At 40.1% G+C, this 18,280-nt stretch overlaps 1 protein-coding gene across 1 annotated transcript; it reads right to left on the minus strand.

Moving 5' to 3' along the window:
• Window positions 1–1,465: 1,465 nt before the first annotated feature.
• LOC120455709 lies at window positions 1,466–2,240 on the minus strand. Its single transcript, XM_039642122.1, has 4 exons — window positions 2,055–2,240; window positions 1,871–1,987; window positions 1,658–1,810; window positions 1,466–1,576 (listed from the first exon to the last, which is right to left on the minus strand). The coding sequence occupies exons 1-4, from the start codon at window positions 2,238–2,240 to the stop codon at window positions 1,472–1,474; spliced, it is 561 nt and encodes a 186-aa protein (XP_039498056.1). The 3' UTR covers window positions 1,466–1,471.
• Window positions 2,241–18,280: the final 16,040 nt, after the last annotated feature.

Consider the following 18,280-nt stretch of genomic DNA (forward strand, 5'->3'; position numbering starts at 1 on the left):
GCCTTAAAATGTTTATTTCACAAATTCAGTGTGTTTTTGGCTTGCAGATAGTTAAGGATATTTATTTCTAATATTCAAATGCTGTATAAAATATTTATCAGCCAAAAATGCGACACAAACTGTAAATTTTAATTACATTTAAAAACTAGTATGCAAGAACACGGTTGCAAAGCTTTTATTTAGAAAAACTTTAATGGAATTGTAATGCCCCGAAGCAATTTCCAATATTCCCTCTACTCTATGATAATCAAATTGTGGCATAAATATTAAAGTGTAGAGGAATCTGTTTATCTGAGCTGCAGCTGCAACTCCGCGCCACTTTCGATAAGTTTCCGGCTGGCAAACATTCGCCTGGTATTTTTTGGCTTTTCCGTTGTTTTCCACCGGCAGAACTTTGCAGACGAGGCAGGTTGCTCATACGCACAGTTGCACCGCCAGGCTGTTTTGGGGCTCCGGAGGGGGGAGGGGACTTTTGAGGACTACGAGAACGACAGTCATTACCGCCAAAGTTTTGTCGGCCAACGTACTTTCGAGACAGCCATCTCATGGGCATCGAATTATGACACTTTTAGTGGTTTCTGCTAACTACGCTGCGCCCAAAGGAGCAAACAGGACGAGAGGCGAAAGCGGATCCTGCTGAGCGCAGACAGAGACCCCAAAAACTGTCTTTGTATTTTAGCAAGTTTTGCCTTTTGGATTTGTTTGCAACTTTACTTCGATTTCAGCCAACACAAACTTGCAACAATTGTTGGCGTGGCAAAGCCGAGGAGAAATACCAGTTCCTTCACGAACCTAAATTCACTGAAAATTTCAGTCCCAATAAAATCTGAATAATTCCATTAAATAATATGTAATTACGTATGTATTTTTATTAATAAATTTATTTTAAAATTGAAGCGACCAGTGTGCACTTTAACACTATTATCTGATTCTTTTTTTAAACAAAATTGGATCGTATATTTGTGCGTTATAAGTCTTAAAGTTTATTTTCAATTCGTTTTCCATTACACATCTATTTTGAATTCTATTTAAACTAGACTAATAAATAAACCCATAGAAAACCTAAAAAAAAACACAACAGGACTTCAATTTGTGTATAGTTTTACCCAGCAGCTTTTCCGTTTCCCAATGTTTTCATTTTCATACTTGTCCTTTCTGTTACTCTCATCCGCTTCAGTGTTTGTTTTTCGTTTTTTTTTGCTTGGGTGCTGCTGCTTCTTTTTTAACTTAAAAGTTTATCAATAAAATTATGACAGAAAACTTTTTAATTTGACACACAATAGTCGTAGACACGAATCCGTATGCGTTTGGGGACATTTCCTCAACCGCATCCACATCCGCTTTTCATTCGATGTAGTTGCCGAGACGCGAACAAATAAATAAGCTAGAAAAAAAAAAATGCGGGGAATATGCAGTCATCAGCCTATCACAGAGATAACTATCATCAGGCACTGGGAAAAGGGGGCGTGGCTCAGCCCGTAAGACTCTTCAGCTTGTTCTTCTTCTCCACCGCCAAACTGTTGGCAAACTGTTTATCTGCCTCGGATTTGTACTCAGCCAGATTGTACTTGGTGGCCTGCAAGCGAGATATGTTTACGAATCAAATATTTGCACAACAAATATGTTACATACTATACTATATAGGGGTAATAGTTACGTTTAGGGCCGTGCTGAACTCGCTCATGGCCAACTTTTGAAGGCCCCGGAAGTTCCTGCCCAGAATGCGACCCAGTTCATAGCGGGAGATCTGGAACGCCTCCGTAGTCGTGGGCTCCTCGCTATTACTGCCACTCTCCTCGCCACTAATAGACTTTATGGAAGAGAAGAGCTTTGTAAGCTATACACTGATTCATTCTGTGGCAGGACTCACAGTTTTCTCCGTTGTCACCCTGGGACGAATGGTGGGTTTTTCGGGACCTGGATCACTGAATTGTTCATTGACAGTATTGTAGATGTCGTTCAGTGTGTTGCGCGTATCTGTGTATTGCTATACAATATGTATATGTATATGTATATATGTAATATAGAAAATATGCCTCAATATAACAACTCACATCCACTATGAGATTCTTGGTGATGACCATCTTCTGGAAGAAGTCCCAGAAGATTCCGCGCTTGTGTCGTATATGCGGCGCATCCTGGCCACTCGGATCCTTGCCCGCCACTAAAATCAGGCCCATCAGCAGGATGCCGCCAATCAACAGGGTCGACGTTAAGTGTCCACTTTGCCCAAACTGCATGCTGTGAACAGGAGTAAAAAAAGACACACGCAAATATTTCATTATTGTAGTGCTCTTTGTGTGATTAATCCATTGCAAATTGCATCGATCAATGGCAGATTCTGTCAACGGCGGGCAAAAAAAAAAACCGAAGGCAATAGAAGTGACACGCCCCCGCAGAGGCGGTGCATAAATCATTTTCGGTGACAGCTCTTTCAAAAAGGAGAACAGCAACGCCAGCAAGCGATATTGAAATGGAAATTGGTAGGGGGATTGGGAAATGGGAAATGGGAATGTGGGGAATACCGCGAAAATAGAGGTCAATAACAGGAGGCGTTGAGAGTCGGGAAAATGCATTCAAATAAACACCGAAAATGCCGTGAATAAATGTTTCAATTACTTTTCAAAACTTGTTTAATATATTAAGTGTTCCCCAGCAATTAACACATGCATGTGAAATGATTTCTATTATTTGCCTTTGCACTAAAAGTAAGAAAAACTAAACAAACTGTAAAAATTCCTATCTGTCTGTGAAAATTCCTATGCAGAAACCCCATTTCCCAGATCTTCGAGACAAATTTGCGCCTAATTAATATAACTCGCTAACTACAAGAAATGGTAATTGTCCAAGTTGTCCAGTGGAAAATGGGAAAACTGTTTCGCGGCATTTTCACTGCACCCCTGAAAGTATGCAGCAGAAATTGCGTGACAATCAAATTTGCAATATTTAGTCAACTTTTCCGCTGCTTTCGGTGAAATTTCCCTGAAATTGGTGTAAAATGCTCATTTTTTCACTCTTTGTTTTTAATGCGCGTAATTAGGAAAATTTGGAAAGTAGCTTAATAAATTTTTACATTTTAATTGCATTCTGCATTTGTGCTGGCCAAATGCAATGCGCACAAAAATATTCAAATGCCATTTAATGTCACAATGCGGCTGTGTTTTTGCGTTATTTAAGCCCCTTTGGGCTAAAAGAGTTAATAGAAAACAGCAATTGGCCACGGGTAAAAGCCAAAAACTGGCCGCTTAATTGTTTGCCCATAATTTCCAACGCAATGTGAAAATAATTTAAATTATTTCAATGCCACCCCAACTCAGCAATACCAACAATATATGTATATATGTACATTGATTATATTATATTTGCTACATTTTGCCGCATTTTGCGTTCGATTATGCTGCAATTGAAAATGCAATGGCCAGAATTGATGAAATTATAGCCCGAATAAATGGCACAAACTATGTAAAAATATTATTGAAATCATTTGAATCACTTTCAGGGCTTTGTGTGCACTTCCATTTGCCAAATGAAATGTAATTACAGCGAAATGGTTTGAATATGGCAAGAAATTGAATCAAATTATTAGAATTCTTGGAATATAAGCTATTGCCTGACATCTTACTTTTCCGAAATTATTTTAATTTTTCTACCAGTGTGGCTAATTGGGCAGCTGTCGGCTGAATGGCTGAATTGGCGCATTTGTTTTGATTGCTGGCCATTTGCCGAAAACGTTGGCACTTCATTTTCCCCATTTCCCCATCACGCAGGCAAATCTGATTGATGGTCGAGGGGTGTGCAGGGTATAAATTTCCCGACAATGGGCTTGAGGTCAAGTCAGCTGAGTACCGAATCGAAATACCCAATCAAAATCTGAAGCACTGAAACTACACTGCGATTGTATACTTTTCGATATGTGTGTTCAGTGAGGGGCGAATGGGAAAATCTGATACCCTTTAAGGGATTGGGTAACTTTAGTAAGAACGTATTGGTCAGTTTTAATGAAAATATTAGGAAGGTACACAATTGCAGCAAAATAAGTTAACTGGAAAATGCAATTTAACGCCGCCCTGTTGCGTATTTTTTCAGCACGCAATCAATAACTGAAGTTTATATTTCAAATTTGTTTACAGGGAGTGTCAAGTGTCGTCTGTGGATTATATTACCATAATTTCCTCGCTACCTGGGCAACCAATTTCGAACTGGATATCCCATCGCACTACACATATTCCTAGGTATCGTTGAGCGAAGAAGTCAATTGCTGTTGGCTCCGTAGACAATCGTTTGATGCTTTAATGCTACTCAAGTGCTCAAACTCTTTTGCCAGGCGAATGATGATGCAACAACAACAACAACAACAACAACGGGAACAACAACAGCAAATTGCCAAAAATAAGAGAAAAAAAAAACCGTACCAAGAAGCAGAGCGAAAAAAGTACTTGAAGTGAAAACTTTTGCTTTTTCGAGAGCGTTCTATGCTATCCTATACACTCCTCCCCAGTCTCCAAAAAAAGAAAGCAAAAGAAACGAAACGAAAAAAAGCAGTGCCATAAAAATGCATGGCTCACACACACTGCACACATATGCATATCTTTATTCCCATAGATTGCCTGTTGTAGCGTAAGGCAATCAGCAGGAAAAGCAGAAGGAGCTGCTCTTCTACTCCCGCCTCCCAAAAAAAAAGGACGAAAACGAAACGAAACGGTACATATAACAGACAAACATTTCATTTCATTGAGTTGAGTTGAGTTGAGACGAGTTTTTCGGATGGGTAGTGCACTTGAGCTCTCTGCCAGCGTCTTTGGTGCCCAAGTTGCACCCGCATCCATTGCATCCACATGCCCCCAAGTAGAACACCCAAAATATCTTTGCATATGAGCGAAGTGATTGCTTAATTGCCAAAATTCATTGCACAGATTGAGAAAGGGTAAAAAAAAAATGTAGAGAGTGCGCCAATCTAAGGGGGAAGTCTTTGAAGTCCTTATTGCCAATTCCATAGCAAATGGACAGCACATGCACGTTGCACACAGCTGTCATGGATATAGGAGCAATTACCAAATGTTATCAAGAACTATGATGGGAAATTAGCAGTGGGGGCATACATCGCAATGGATTTGCTTGGGAATTTATGTGCGTTACTTGCCTAACAATTTGAGCACAATTCAATTATAATGTTATATTCTTTTAAAAACTTTTAAATGGAATTGTAAGTATTTATCAAAAACCATTCCAAATCACTAGAAATTCTTTAAGCTTTCTGCCAGCGGATAAGCTGTAGCAAACTTTCAGTTACTTCAAACTGGTTTTCCAATCCTCAAGGATCATTTGAGGCGAAGACTTGATCATGGCCCTATTGTGAATCCAATAGGAATCCTTTTTCAGTATCCCCCTTTTCAGTATACCCTTTTCAGTATCCCCCTTTTCAGTATACCCCTTTTCAGTATACCCCTTTCTAGCCCATCTCTTTGTAGACCATTTCTGTTTGCCTTGGCAACTTTGTCGCCGCTCAACCGCTTTCTTTCGCTCACCTGCACTTGCAGCTCCTTTCACCTGATATTTCTCCTTCTCGTTCAGCGTGTTGTCGTTATCAGCGTCTTGGCCGCACTTGTTGTTGTTGCTGGCGCTTCTGCTGCTTGAAGCATTTTAATTATGCCCTAATGGCGCATAATAGCTATCCCCCTCCCTCTCCCTCTCCCTCTCCCCCTTCCTTCACCGCCAATCTACTGTCCCATTCTGGCTGACTCTCATTACTGAAGGACTAAAGGCATTGGCATTTTTGGATGCCCGCTTCCGTTTGCCAACTTGGCCCATTTTTCGACTAGATTTCCGGTTAAGTTTGTCGACTCCACCCACCACTTCCCCTTCCCCTTCCCTGTCTTCAGGTAAATTTGCACTGCCCCGCAGCTCGGCTAACCCTTTTTTCACTGCCCAAATACCCTGTAAGTTGAGCAGTTTAGGACATGGCATATACGCTAAAAGTATTTACAGCTTCTAGAAAGGGAGAGCCAAACGTGTTTTTGGTGCACTCCTCGATCATTCTGATTTCTGAATTTTCTAAGCTAAATAGTTAGCATCCATAGCTTGCCTATCTTGGGCTCATCATACCTCTGATACCCTTTCTTTTTTGTCCCTTGCCTTTTGGCTTTTTGCACTATTTGGATGACGGCAACGCCACCCTTTCTTTTCTTTCTGCCTTTCTGCCTTTCTTCTTCATTTTGCTTACTTTTGTTACCAGTTTTTCGGCAATTCTCGTTGCACTTTTGTGCACGCTTTGATTATTTTATTGCCCCCCTCCCCCTCGTTGCCCACGCCCCTGTTCAAACTTCATTTGAAATTAAAACTTTTTCGGCGGTGGAAGCGAGATGGCGATGGAAAATGGAGAACGGCAAAATCGCATTCTTGATTATGTTTTCCAACTGGCTCATCAACTGGCCAACAAAACTTTGTAATTATATCAATGAGAGCTGGCCGTAGGGAAATTTGGGGGGGGAGGTGGAGAATACAGGGGGGAGGGGGGGGCCTTGGCATTTAAATCGGACTTTTCGATGGCTAGCCAAAAATCAATCAATTTTCGTCTCAGCTCTCAAAATATTTTTGCATGGCATTTCAATTAAATTTGATTTGATTTGATGCAATGCTATGTGATTCCATTCGATTCGTTTCGACGCTCAGCGCTCTCTCAAGCTTTTGTTTTCAGTGCACTGAGCAAAACGATTGTCAGTCCATCAATCTCGATTAATATTTAATTGCGCATTAACTATTGGTTTCAGGTGACATGTACACACTTACCAAAAACGTGCATAATAAATTCAGAGCTACTGTGTGATAGTTAATTATTCAAGAGCTGTATTGAAAATAGTAAAATGCAGTATGAAAACCCCCTTCTACACATGATTCTAAAATGCTCAAATAAAGGACACAAGCGGATTTTAATAAGGATCTGCATGCATTTGGGGCTTTGACAAGTGCTTGTTTGATTTTCCCTGTGTGGCCGAAACTCTCTTTGTGTGCTTGTGTTGGTAAACACACTCGAACAGAGCAGCTGAAGAGGGGAGGGGAAAGGCAGAAGGGAAATGAGCAAGGACAATGGAGAGTGGAGAAAGGAGAAAGGAGAAAGGGTTTCCACGCCTGAGACAACGAAAGCAACTCAAACTGACGATGTGCCTGGCATATTGTTCATGTAACTAATGATACACACACACACACATGCTTGCACGCCAGGACTAAGCGCACAAGGACCTGCAAAAAGCGAGGGGTATAGATGCAGAAAGAGAGAGAGAGAGAGAGAGAGTTAGAGAGAGACAGAGCGAGAGAGACAGTGCGACAATTGCTGCCTTGGATCTCGCCTCATTTTGCATTTGCATGCTAAGTACCAATTAAACGAGACTTAAGAGCGATTTAAATGTCCTCGATATGTTGCCGACGCCGACGCCGGCAGCGAAGCCAGCAGAGATTTACCGTTGTATGCGCTCCTAGTTGTGTGCGTGTGCATGCGTGTGTGTGGAAGGTGTGCATGTGTGCTAGAGTGGTTGTCCCAGGAAATATTCCCCAAGGGTCTACAGTGGCATTTGAAAGTTCAATTGCACTATTCACGCGTCTATTATTCTACTATTCAGACAGCTCGAAAATTAATATAACATTTATTTACTTTGCTAAACACTTGACTAGTTTAACTGAAATTCCTTACAGTATGCCACTAAGTTACCCCACTTCCCGTGTCAATTTGCAAAAGAAAGAATTTCCAGACTCTCCGGCTGTCGACATACTTTTGGCGCCCACTGTGCCACCGTAGTGGCAGCATAAATTATGCGAATCGATGGCATCTTATCAACATTTGTCACTGCTGCACACTGGCGCCCGACGACTACGCACACACAGCCACATTTGTCCACCTGAAAATGCATTTGCCCCCGATTTCTGCCCCGTTTCCCTAATTTCCCTCAGCCCTCAGCCAAGCAAGCAAAACCCAAATCGCAATACCATCCGGTATCCAGAATCCAGAATCCAGAATCCAGAATTTTCCGTGCTGCAATTCGATTTCCATTTCGGCAATTTCAGTTTCGGTTTCAGGGTTTCGATTTCGATTTCTGTTTCTGTTTCTGTTTTGGTTTCGGTTCGTGTGCATTGCTGTGTGTGAGCGAAATTATCGAGTTACATTTTGCCAATTTTTGTTGATTACACACACGCACACATCCAACCTCTTAACCCATTACAGCAAAACCATCAACCCATCCAACCCATCCAATTGATTCAACCCGTTGAGTTTTGAAGTTTGCCCCCCCCCCCGCACTTGGCGTAATGTAATGAAAAATAAATAAATCCTACGTGGCCATAAACCTGCGCAGTCATAAAATGTGCGTTTATTGAAATTAAAACCTGGCCAACATGGGTTAAGGGGGACTTTAGGTGTCGAGTCGGAAGCGATCATAAAACTAAAACAGAGACACAAACTTGACCGAGGCAAAGTCTTGCATAATAAATGCTAATAAAGCTTTACGATGATGGCCTGGACAAGGGGGTGGGTGGTTCAGGGATATACTGCCACTGCCACTGCCACCCTCCCCCCTCCCCCACTGACCCAAGGACACACATATGTTCCACGCCCATTCCCATGAAATCCCCTCCACGTAAAAGTTAAACAACACGAAATTCCATTAAGCGAATGGATTGCCATTCATAACTGTCCTCGGGAATGTGTGTCTGTCTGTAGGTGAGTGTGTGTGTCAGTGGGTGACTCTGTGTATGTGTATGTGTCTGTGTGTTCGTGGGTGTGTGCATGTAGGTGTAGTCGTGTAAACAACACCAACTAGCGCAGGGCAACAAAAGTTGCCCGAAAATGAATGGCAACCATTTATTGATATCCAGAAGGGCGGCCGAAAAGGTCCTGAAAAAATATATGAGCAGAAGGATATGTTTCGAGCCAACTGTTTAAAGTTATTTGATTCAGGAAATATTTGCTGGGACGTATAGAGGCTGTAAGAGACGCGTAACAAACATTCAGAGGTAGCACTAAGAACCGTAGTCAGCAAGTTATTGTTCTAGTAATAGTTATAGCTCCTATTCAGCTATATTGTTGCCATTTCAAAGGGGTATTAAGTATCCCTCGATTCCATTATTAATTAACATTATACGATCGAAAGTCAGAATTGTGATTCAATTTAATATAATCATAGCAAAATAGGGCTTCAGTTGAAATCCGAGACAACAGACCGAGCAAACCACAGGCCACCACTAAAACAGAACCGCATCCACCCAAAATACATCCAAAATACATCCAAATACATCCAGATACACACACCAACACAACACGCCCGCACACATGCATAACTAAGGAGTCGACGGAGGCAAACAAACAAACAAACAAGGATACACCACCCCAGGAAAAGCAGCCCTGGAAACCCCCGGGAAACCCGCTTTTCGCACACTTGCATTGCTTTCATGTGTTTACTTTGGCCATCGCATAAAGGTGACCAGACTCTGTGATATGTCATTTATTTTCAGCGCTGGCCGCGCCCGCCATTTGTAAACTCAACCGGAAAATTGCTTTTCTCAGCGCGTAGTGTTTCACCGCCCCGAACCCTTTTCCCCCCTCCCCCGTTTTCGCTTTAGTTTTTCCACTGCTAATGGCTGGCTGACTAACAAAAAAAAAACAAACTGGAAAATACAAAATATAGCATTCAAAAGTGTACTGTTTCGCCATGGGCTAAAAAAAAGGAGGAGCACAAAGAATTTAGAGGAAAAACTGTTTACAGTTGTAATTAAATTCACAATCGCGGGGGCCTTCTATTTAATTGTGGGGCATCAACATTATTTCAAGTGGCAAGTGGCAGAAGAAGCAGGACAGCAGGACAGCAGGACAGGAGGACAGCGGGGTGCCACACCAGCCATAGGGGGCGTATACGTGATCGTCGAGGCAAGCTCATAACTCATAATACGTATACGCCCCATCGTCTTGGGCCGGCTACGTGCCAACTGTCAAAAGGCGGCATCCTGCAGCGTGGCATTCCCTTTCCTGCTTCCATTTTCGCAGCAAGTCAATAAATAAAACATACATATTGATATTGCCATGTTTTTTGAGCTGCTAGCTGGTAGCTGGTAGCTGGTAGCCGGTAGCTAGAGCAGCAGCACTTTAAGTTATCCCTTGCAGAAATATACGAACCACTCCCCCCGCTGGCCCCGCTGCATTCGAAAACTACTCTTAATTTTTCAGTGCAGCTGCATAAACACATTTGTTAGTCTGCCGATTACTTATCGCTCCACAACATTTTATCTGCAACTGTCGGTTTCCCACACTCAAAATGTGTGCCTGGGAAATGCCAAACGGCGGGAATATGAAAAGCAAAATTAGTTGAGACCAAAAACCAAGTTATGCTCGCAATAAAAACTGGCAACATCTTGATTTCAATTGGTTGCAAATTTTCGTATTTATTACGAAGATTCTACCTAAAATCACATAAAAGCATAGCCTAACTAGCAAATAAAATTCTAAAGTAGCTATCCCTTGATTCTGATTTGTTCAGAAAAAAAAACCAATTAACCTTCGGGCTGCTATGACTCACAGCACAGGTAATTATATATCCATTTATAGTTGCCATATGTTCAATATATGCCAATCGTTTTAACTGACAGTATAAATATTTTCTTGGCTAATCAATTTGTATCTGTCTCCACGCCGATGACACTCATAAAATGCGCTTGAAAAAAACTACAAGCAATAAAAAAAAGCCCTCAAAGTGGAATTGAAAATATAAAACAAAACAGAAAAAAACAACAATGGCTAATGCTAATCATGAAACAACTATCGACCGAAGCGCAACCTTGACTTTCATACCAAAAACCCAAGCGACAAACCCCGATTCCCCCGCCTCAAGGTCATCCGCTGGTTTTCTCCGAATATTTCGATTGTATTTGGATTCTTTTGGCCAATTGTCGTGTCGCTTTTGGCCGCAAATGGAAACCGGTAAGTAAAGAAGCCAGCGATGCGGCCACATTGACAGGTGGTAATTGATGGGCGAGGGCCGAGGACCGAGTTGTTACTTGGCTTTTTTGCATTTTGATTAACATTCGCTTGGTCAGTTGGTCAATTGAAGTTTTTGGGTTGGCCTTCTTTGGGGCGGCTTCTCGAAAGTGTGATTTATTTGCATTGTACGGTGATAGTTGGGAAATTATTTGCCTCTGTGCTGACGCATTTGTTGGTTGGTTAAATTGATTTGGCTTAAATGCAACAATGGCACGTAGTTATTCGCATGACAGTTTTTCAATAATCACTTTCGAACTTCATAATAGAGAAACGAATTTTCATTATATACTTTGAAAACCAGGAAATTTGCATTGGTGAAAAAACCCCAAAAGGAAACTTCGTGCTGCAATTCATTTGACTCGATTTGCGTTCGATTTCGGTTAATTTCCCGTCTCATGCGTCTGGTAGATTTTTTGTTCACCTGCAGCATTTCCTCAAGCTGCGTAATGGGAAAAGCCTCGATTGTTTTCCTTGCCACCACATGTGGCGCCTATCAATTTGCACAAATTGCACACACTTGCCACTCATATGTTAATCTCCCTCGCAAGTTGCATAACCAACTGCATTTTGCCGATGCAGCCAGCAGTTTGCTGAAAGATGAGGCAATTGGGTCACTATTGTTTACACGCCGCTGCGCATGCGTCGCTGCCTTCAGCTGCCTTCAAAAGACGAGAGAAATGCCAGCAATGCCGATTTAAAATTCACCAAAAATTCAAAACCCAACCAATTTTTATTTATTCGCCTTTGTGTGGAATTTTGTTGATGTTGATGTTGATCTTTCGGCTTTTGAGCTTTTCAAGGCCGTCGGAGATTTCGTGGGATTTGTTGACTCTATCTTGTTAACTGGGCAATGTGCGATGTTCACCTGTCGAACTCTGTAAGACTCCACAAAAAAAAACTGGAGCAAGGAAAACCGGCTTTAAGTGGTTAATAGGGGCCACATCATTGCGATGCATTTATTGAAAAAATGTCGATAAATGTACGTTGCACTGCTTTTTATGGCTTTATTATTATTATCATTCAGTTATATTTTATTCAAGGAACTTTGATTTATTTATTAGTAATTTCGAACACAGCCATATCACTACACCTTGTATTTATTGGAAAATAAATAAAAAGCAATATAGACACTTCTAAGCTAAAATTTGATATAAAAATATCCCAGAACACACACACAAAATAAAAAGCCAAAACAATTGAAATATTTTATTATTTAAAATGTTTAGAGCCAATACAGCACGTACTTTGTTTTCCAATTAACGAATTTCCACTACACACGGTTTTTGCATACTTTTTCATCACACACTCGTTAAAATCCTTGCCCAACACACGCGTTAAAAGGCAGAGGTCAGCCATGGGTTAATGCTTGCGCCGCTTGCCAAACTGACGCAGCCAAAAAAAAAAAAAAATATTTCCAAAAACTATATGTGTAACTTGGAATGCAGCACGGCGGCAAAAATAAGCAGAAAAAATGAAAATAAATGGAAAAAACAAACAATGAAACTCACTTTCACGTGGCGCGCTAATCAATCGGCCAATCAATCGAGCACTTTGAAATAGATCTATAACAATTCAATGCAGAGCAATCGAGTTCGAAACCGAAACAAAATTGCGTTTGAATCAAAAAAGCAGAAATCAGAAATCGAAGCTCCAACTGAATCTGAAACTGAAATATATTTTTTTCGGGCCGGCAACTTGTTAAGTTGGTTACTTGGTTTTGGCGCACGCGAAAGAGAACTAAACGCGAGCGGTGGCCAAATTGTTTAAACTTTATGCAGCCTCAAAAAACACTACAGAAAAACATAAAACTGACGTCGCCGTCGACGGCAACGGCAACGGCGACCGAGGCCATTTCAAAGAGCCAAACGAGGCGGTACAGAGCCCAAAACCTGAAACGCACTGAGGCGCCGGCACAGTGAACACTGGTCATGCTGACTGGCTAATTGAAAAATAATCAAAAAGCTCGAAAGTCTCTTGTAAATATTATGCTTATTATTTTAATTAATTTATTATATGCTTAAATTTTCTGATATCCAAAACATTATATATTTAAATATCAATCATAAATACATTAAATCAAAATATATTTAAATATCAATCATAAATACATTAAATCAAAATATATTTAAATATCAATCATAAATACATTAAATCAAAATATATTTAAATATCAATAATAAATACATTAAATCAAAATGTATTTAAATATCAATCATAAATACATTAAATCAAAATATATTTAAATATCAATCATAAATACAATAAATCAAAGTTTTTGTGGAGCGGAATTACTTTCAAAAAAATATAGAAAATTTCGAAAAATAGCTACAACTTTAATGATATTATTTAGAGCACTTTTGGGCCAACTGCGCCCACTGTGCCAAGTCAGGCTTGAGAAGTGCAGTCAAATAGACTTCGCAGTCGAAGTCGCTGCTGACGCTGGCAGAGGCAGCGCAGCTCGCACGCAGCTGTAAAGTAAACGCTGTAAACGGCACAAGCTGCAAATGCTGCGGCGCACAGCAACAACAACAGCAACAACAACAACAACCAAGTGGCTAAGACAACAGAGAGCCACGTTAAGAGCTCAGCTGACGCGGCTAAATGCTGCGGGCATTGCATAACTGCTGGCTAATGGACAAGCGCACCATGGGCCTTGGTCAGAGATCAGGAATCATGCAAAATCGTAGGAATTTCAGAACTAGTGTTAACTAGAGACCAACCGAAGCGAAGTACTTCACTTGAAACTGTGCCACAAATAAATGTGAATAAAATCAACAAAACACTTACAAAAACGACCCGCAATTCATAGAGAAAGAAGCCAGCGAACCAGCAATTTTTTATTTGTATTTTTTTGGCTTGCTAAATTGTAAGCGACAGCAATGAATTTTTAGACGCTTTTGTTGCTTCTGTTGTTTATGCAATAATCGCACTAATTGAAACGTTTTGTCAGGAGCCAGAGCAATGGCAACAATAGCGATAACACCATCAAACACAGAGACAAAAGACCCCCTCTTTTAATTGCCTTCATTTTTATGATAGTGCAAAAAATAGTTACAAAAAATAGTTACAAAAAATAGAGGAAGTGCTTAAAAAGCGACACATTTTTTGCACTTTACTTTTTGTATAAAACTAACCTTTTTTTGTGATATGTTTATCACAGTAACAGCGGCAGCCAAAACGAGACCAAAACGCAAGCAACTGAAATTAAATAAAATGAAAACATTTTCGCTCCGGATGTGCCTGCAATGTAAGTTTGGGCACCGACATTTAAAGCCGGAACTGAATTGCTAAAAATTCACCGAAATTCATGCAAACCAGGCAGGCCAAAATGGGTGAAACACGGCTCTTAACCTGGAGATACCTATTGAGTTCAATAAAGTATTCATTGATCAAATTACAGAGGTGCAAGAATTTGTGGGAAATTACAAACAGAATTTGCCCCAACCATTTATGCCAAATATGCACCATATTCGTAACAATGATATCATTAGAATATACGAACATTTCGGGTGAATGTAAATTTGTGCTTCCATTATACTTTCATTAGCTGCGGATAATGTACTGTTTAATGTTCAAATTTCTTATTCATTTTCGCTCTTTAGCGATTCATTAAGTAAAATGCAGACCAAAGTTCGCTATTGTAATCGAGAGATCCAAATTACACAAAATACTCTCAATTAAGCTCTCCCGTCTGTGTATAAACAAATGCATTTTTATTTAAATTAAATAACGAAAATAAAAGTAAAATATGCACACACTGCGACACATTTGCAGATAAACTTTTATGGCATTAAATGCAGAAATGCCAACAGATGCAATGGACTAACGCAGCCAACCGCCCACTTGCCACGCCCATTTGGGCTGCGGGGTTTAACAAATATTAAAAAAGTACATGGCTAGAAGACGAAAAATGTTTAGTAATAAAATAATATTATGGCATTTTATTAAAATGTTTAAAAATATCGTCAAGGATCGAAAATGAAATGAATATTTTTGCAAAATGTTAATAAAATATTTATGGTATATGGAAATATAACCGAAAGTATATTCGAAAGTATCCTTTTGCTGTTCGGAGACTCGCCGCCCATCATTTTCGATTTGTTCATATCCCTGTGGGCCTTGTATTGTGCAATTGTATTTATGCATTTGTTTTGGGCATAAATGAAATATGCATATCGTAATATGCAGTTGGTAAAATGCCGGTTTTCGGTATTCGTTAAAGTATTTTGTCGGCCTTTTCATATGATTGTTTTTGCTTCCGATCCACTTGGTCCCCTCTGTCGCCACGAAAGTATATTTCCAATATTTCTGCATTTTTTAAATATATTAATTTTCCCACAACAGCAAAACAAAAAACAAAACTGTGTGCCATATTCACACAGCAAACAAGTAGAATCCCCCCATTTTGTTGCACAATTTTCATTAGATTTCAATGGATTGCCAACCGAAAAAATTCCCCTTCCTAATCTCGATATTTGTTGTCACTTTTCAGCCATTTGCGACACAGCAATGGGATAAATAATATTTAGCCAAAGCTGGCAAAATACCTCGAGCTGAAATAAAATGTCATATTTGCCAATTGCTTTTAATTGGGTGAATTATTAGGCTGCTCAGTTACAGGCTGCACAAATATGTCTGTTTTAAATAATTGCTATCAATTGTTGAAGGCCATCAATAAAACTTAAGGAAATGTGTGAATTACTCTTTGTTGGCTCTTCAATTACTTCATCTATACCAATATAATGTTAAATTTAACCATAGTAAAGCATTTTATGCATATATAAACTTGAAGGAAATATTATTAATTTATATACAACTCTACCTTTTATCAAACTGACTTAATATTATATGAATATTAATATTATTACGTGGTTATAAGCTTATTTTGTGTAATATATTTACAACTCTAGCTTGTATATTTCCAAACTTTTTTTAGTACAAATTTATATATTTTCAATGAACATATTTCTAAATATTATTGTGGTGGCTTTATACTTATTTTGTGGCTTTTTTAAATAATTTAATAGAGTTCCTTTATAGTTCGCTCGCACTTTCTTCCAGAACTTCCAGTATCCACTTGTTGATTCAATCTATCGCTCACGCTCTCTCAGTGGAAAACTTACCACAGCCAAACTCAACATCACCACGCTCCACAGGACACACGAAGCAGGGTCCTTTGGCATTCGTCGTCAGTTGCTTTGGGCCATTTAAACCAGCAACACTGGCTGGGCAACACAAATGATGTGGCCAACAATTTAATGACAGCTTTTCGAAAATGGGGAATGGGCGTACCGATTGGGCTGCCTTCGACCCCACTACATAACAATGAAAATATAATTTTAGTGCCTAGTAAAAATCCATGGGCATGGATAAAACTGTTCGTTACGCTTCGGCTTCCCTTACTGGACTTTTCCTTGTCTTTTCCCAATTTCCCTTTGCGTGCAGCACAAAAAGTGGGCACATAAAAAGCGGGCTGCAAAAAAAAGGTAACAAAAAAGATTATTAGGCAAAAGACCGACGAAAACAAAAGAAAAATCACGCTGGAAAAACTATGAATGATATCGGAGCAAGCCAAATTTAATTTCACGCTTTGCTAGTCCGTTCTAACCCCCTCTAAAAAATATTAATAAAATAAAATTCTAATAAACCATGTTTGGGAATGGCAAAAACGGGCAGGCAAACATTGTTTTTTTGTTTGACAACAATTTTATGAGGGCCAGGAAGTATCTTTACTTCTCTTGCTTGCCTAAAATAATCGGATTTATGTTAAGGATTTTGGAGATGTTTAAAAAGGCTTTAAGGTATTTTATTATTTTCTACTAGTGTCAATTTTCATTGTTACCAGAGAATTGATTTATTTTATCGTGACATTATTAGAAGAAGAAAATTAATTACTGCAAATAATAGATACTTTTCTAAGCCCTTAAAAATCTGTGCAAAATAAATTAGGATTTTTCAATTTCCATTTCGGAAAGTAGTCGCTCTTGTACAGGACATTGAATTCTTTTTTGCCCCCAAATATCTCGAATTTCGCTGACGGAATTCGGCGAAAGTTTTGGATGAGAGTGAAACTAATTTTTATTTATGCGCGGCTCAAGGACGAAAGGGGATAAGTGTTTTGCTGATGGTTGGCTGGGAGGCCTCACACGAAATTGCCCAGCATTATGCCAGAGCAAATTGCACACACAAAAAGCAAAACTAAAGGAGATGGCGTAGTCACACACACACACACACACACACACGTGGGTATTTATGTAGCCAAGCTTGGCCATAAACAATGAAATTTGTTGCTCACTTTTATGAGTTCCTTCCCTCAAACAGCGAGGAAAATGTGGAGTGTGGAGTGTGGAGAAAGGGGTGGAAAAGCGAGTGGGTGGGAGGTTGGTGGTGAGGGGGCAGCATCAACATACACGCCGGTTGACTGTTGAGTCCTTTTAGCCAATTTTAGTGTCTTACAATTTTCCGCATTGTCTCCGTTTTTGTGCTTATCCATTTCCTCCTGCCCTTGCATTTCCCCCATCCCATCCACACACTCTCTTGGCCACTTTCACGCCACTGTCATTGCTAAGCTTAAGTTGTAGCAGTTGGCTGTTGGCCCTGTTGCTGTTTGGTTAAAAGCATCCTTATCCCCCGAAACAAGCATATTCACTGGCAGGACAATGCAAAGGGCGCCGGGATGCGAGAATCACATGTATTGGAGCTGCTTACGTGATCGATGGGGTAATTGCGCAACCTGAAATAGCGATAGTATATAATATCTGTATTTGCATATTTCTATCACCAAGTGAAAGGCTTATCTAAATGGATTTTAATAGCTTAAATCAATTTTTATGCAGTGAAATCGCATCAGCCACGCAATTGCACTCACAACTCTTCAGTGGCGTTGAGTCCGATCTGACCTCTCACTCTGCCCCTATGGTGTCTTCTCTTTCTTGCCGAAATCATTCCCAAGCGTAATCCGCTGCGTTTAGTTTATTGCTCGCCATTTGTTAAAAGAAAGAGGAGGTGGGAAACGAGGAGGGTTTATGATGCGCTCCGCTTAAAAGTTATTAACTAAATTGTGTGCGCTTGAAATTGAATGCCGGCGGAGAGTTGGGGGGCACTTTTCCTTTGTCCAGCCGCTCGCGGAAATTTAATCACCTCAAGTGCTGGGAAAAGGACCTGGGAATAGCGGTGGAGAAGGCGCCGTTTCCACGGTGGTCAGGTGTGCGAATGGTCAGCGCAAAAGTGCAACTGCAAAGGCAAATGATAATCCAGCAAAGG

This window comes from Drosophila santomea, chromosome X (genome assembly GCF_016746245.2).
Source record: "Drosophila santomea strain STO CAGO 1482 chromosome X, Prin_Dsan_1.1, whole genome shotgun sequence".
Lineage (NCBI taxonomy): Eukaryota > Metazoa > Arthropoda > Insecta > Diptera > Drosophilidae > Drosophila > Drosophila santomea.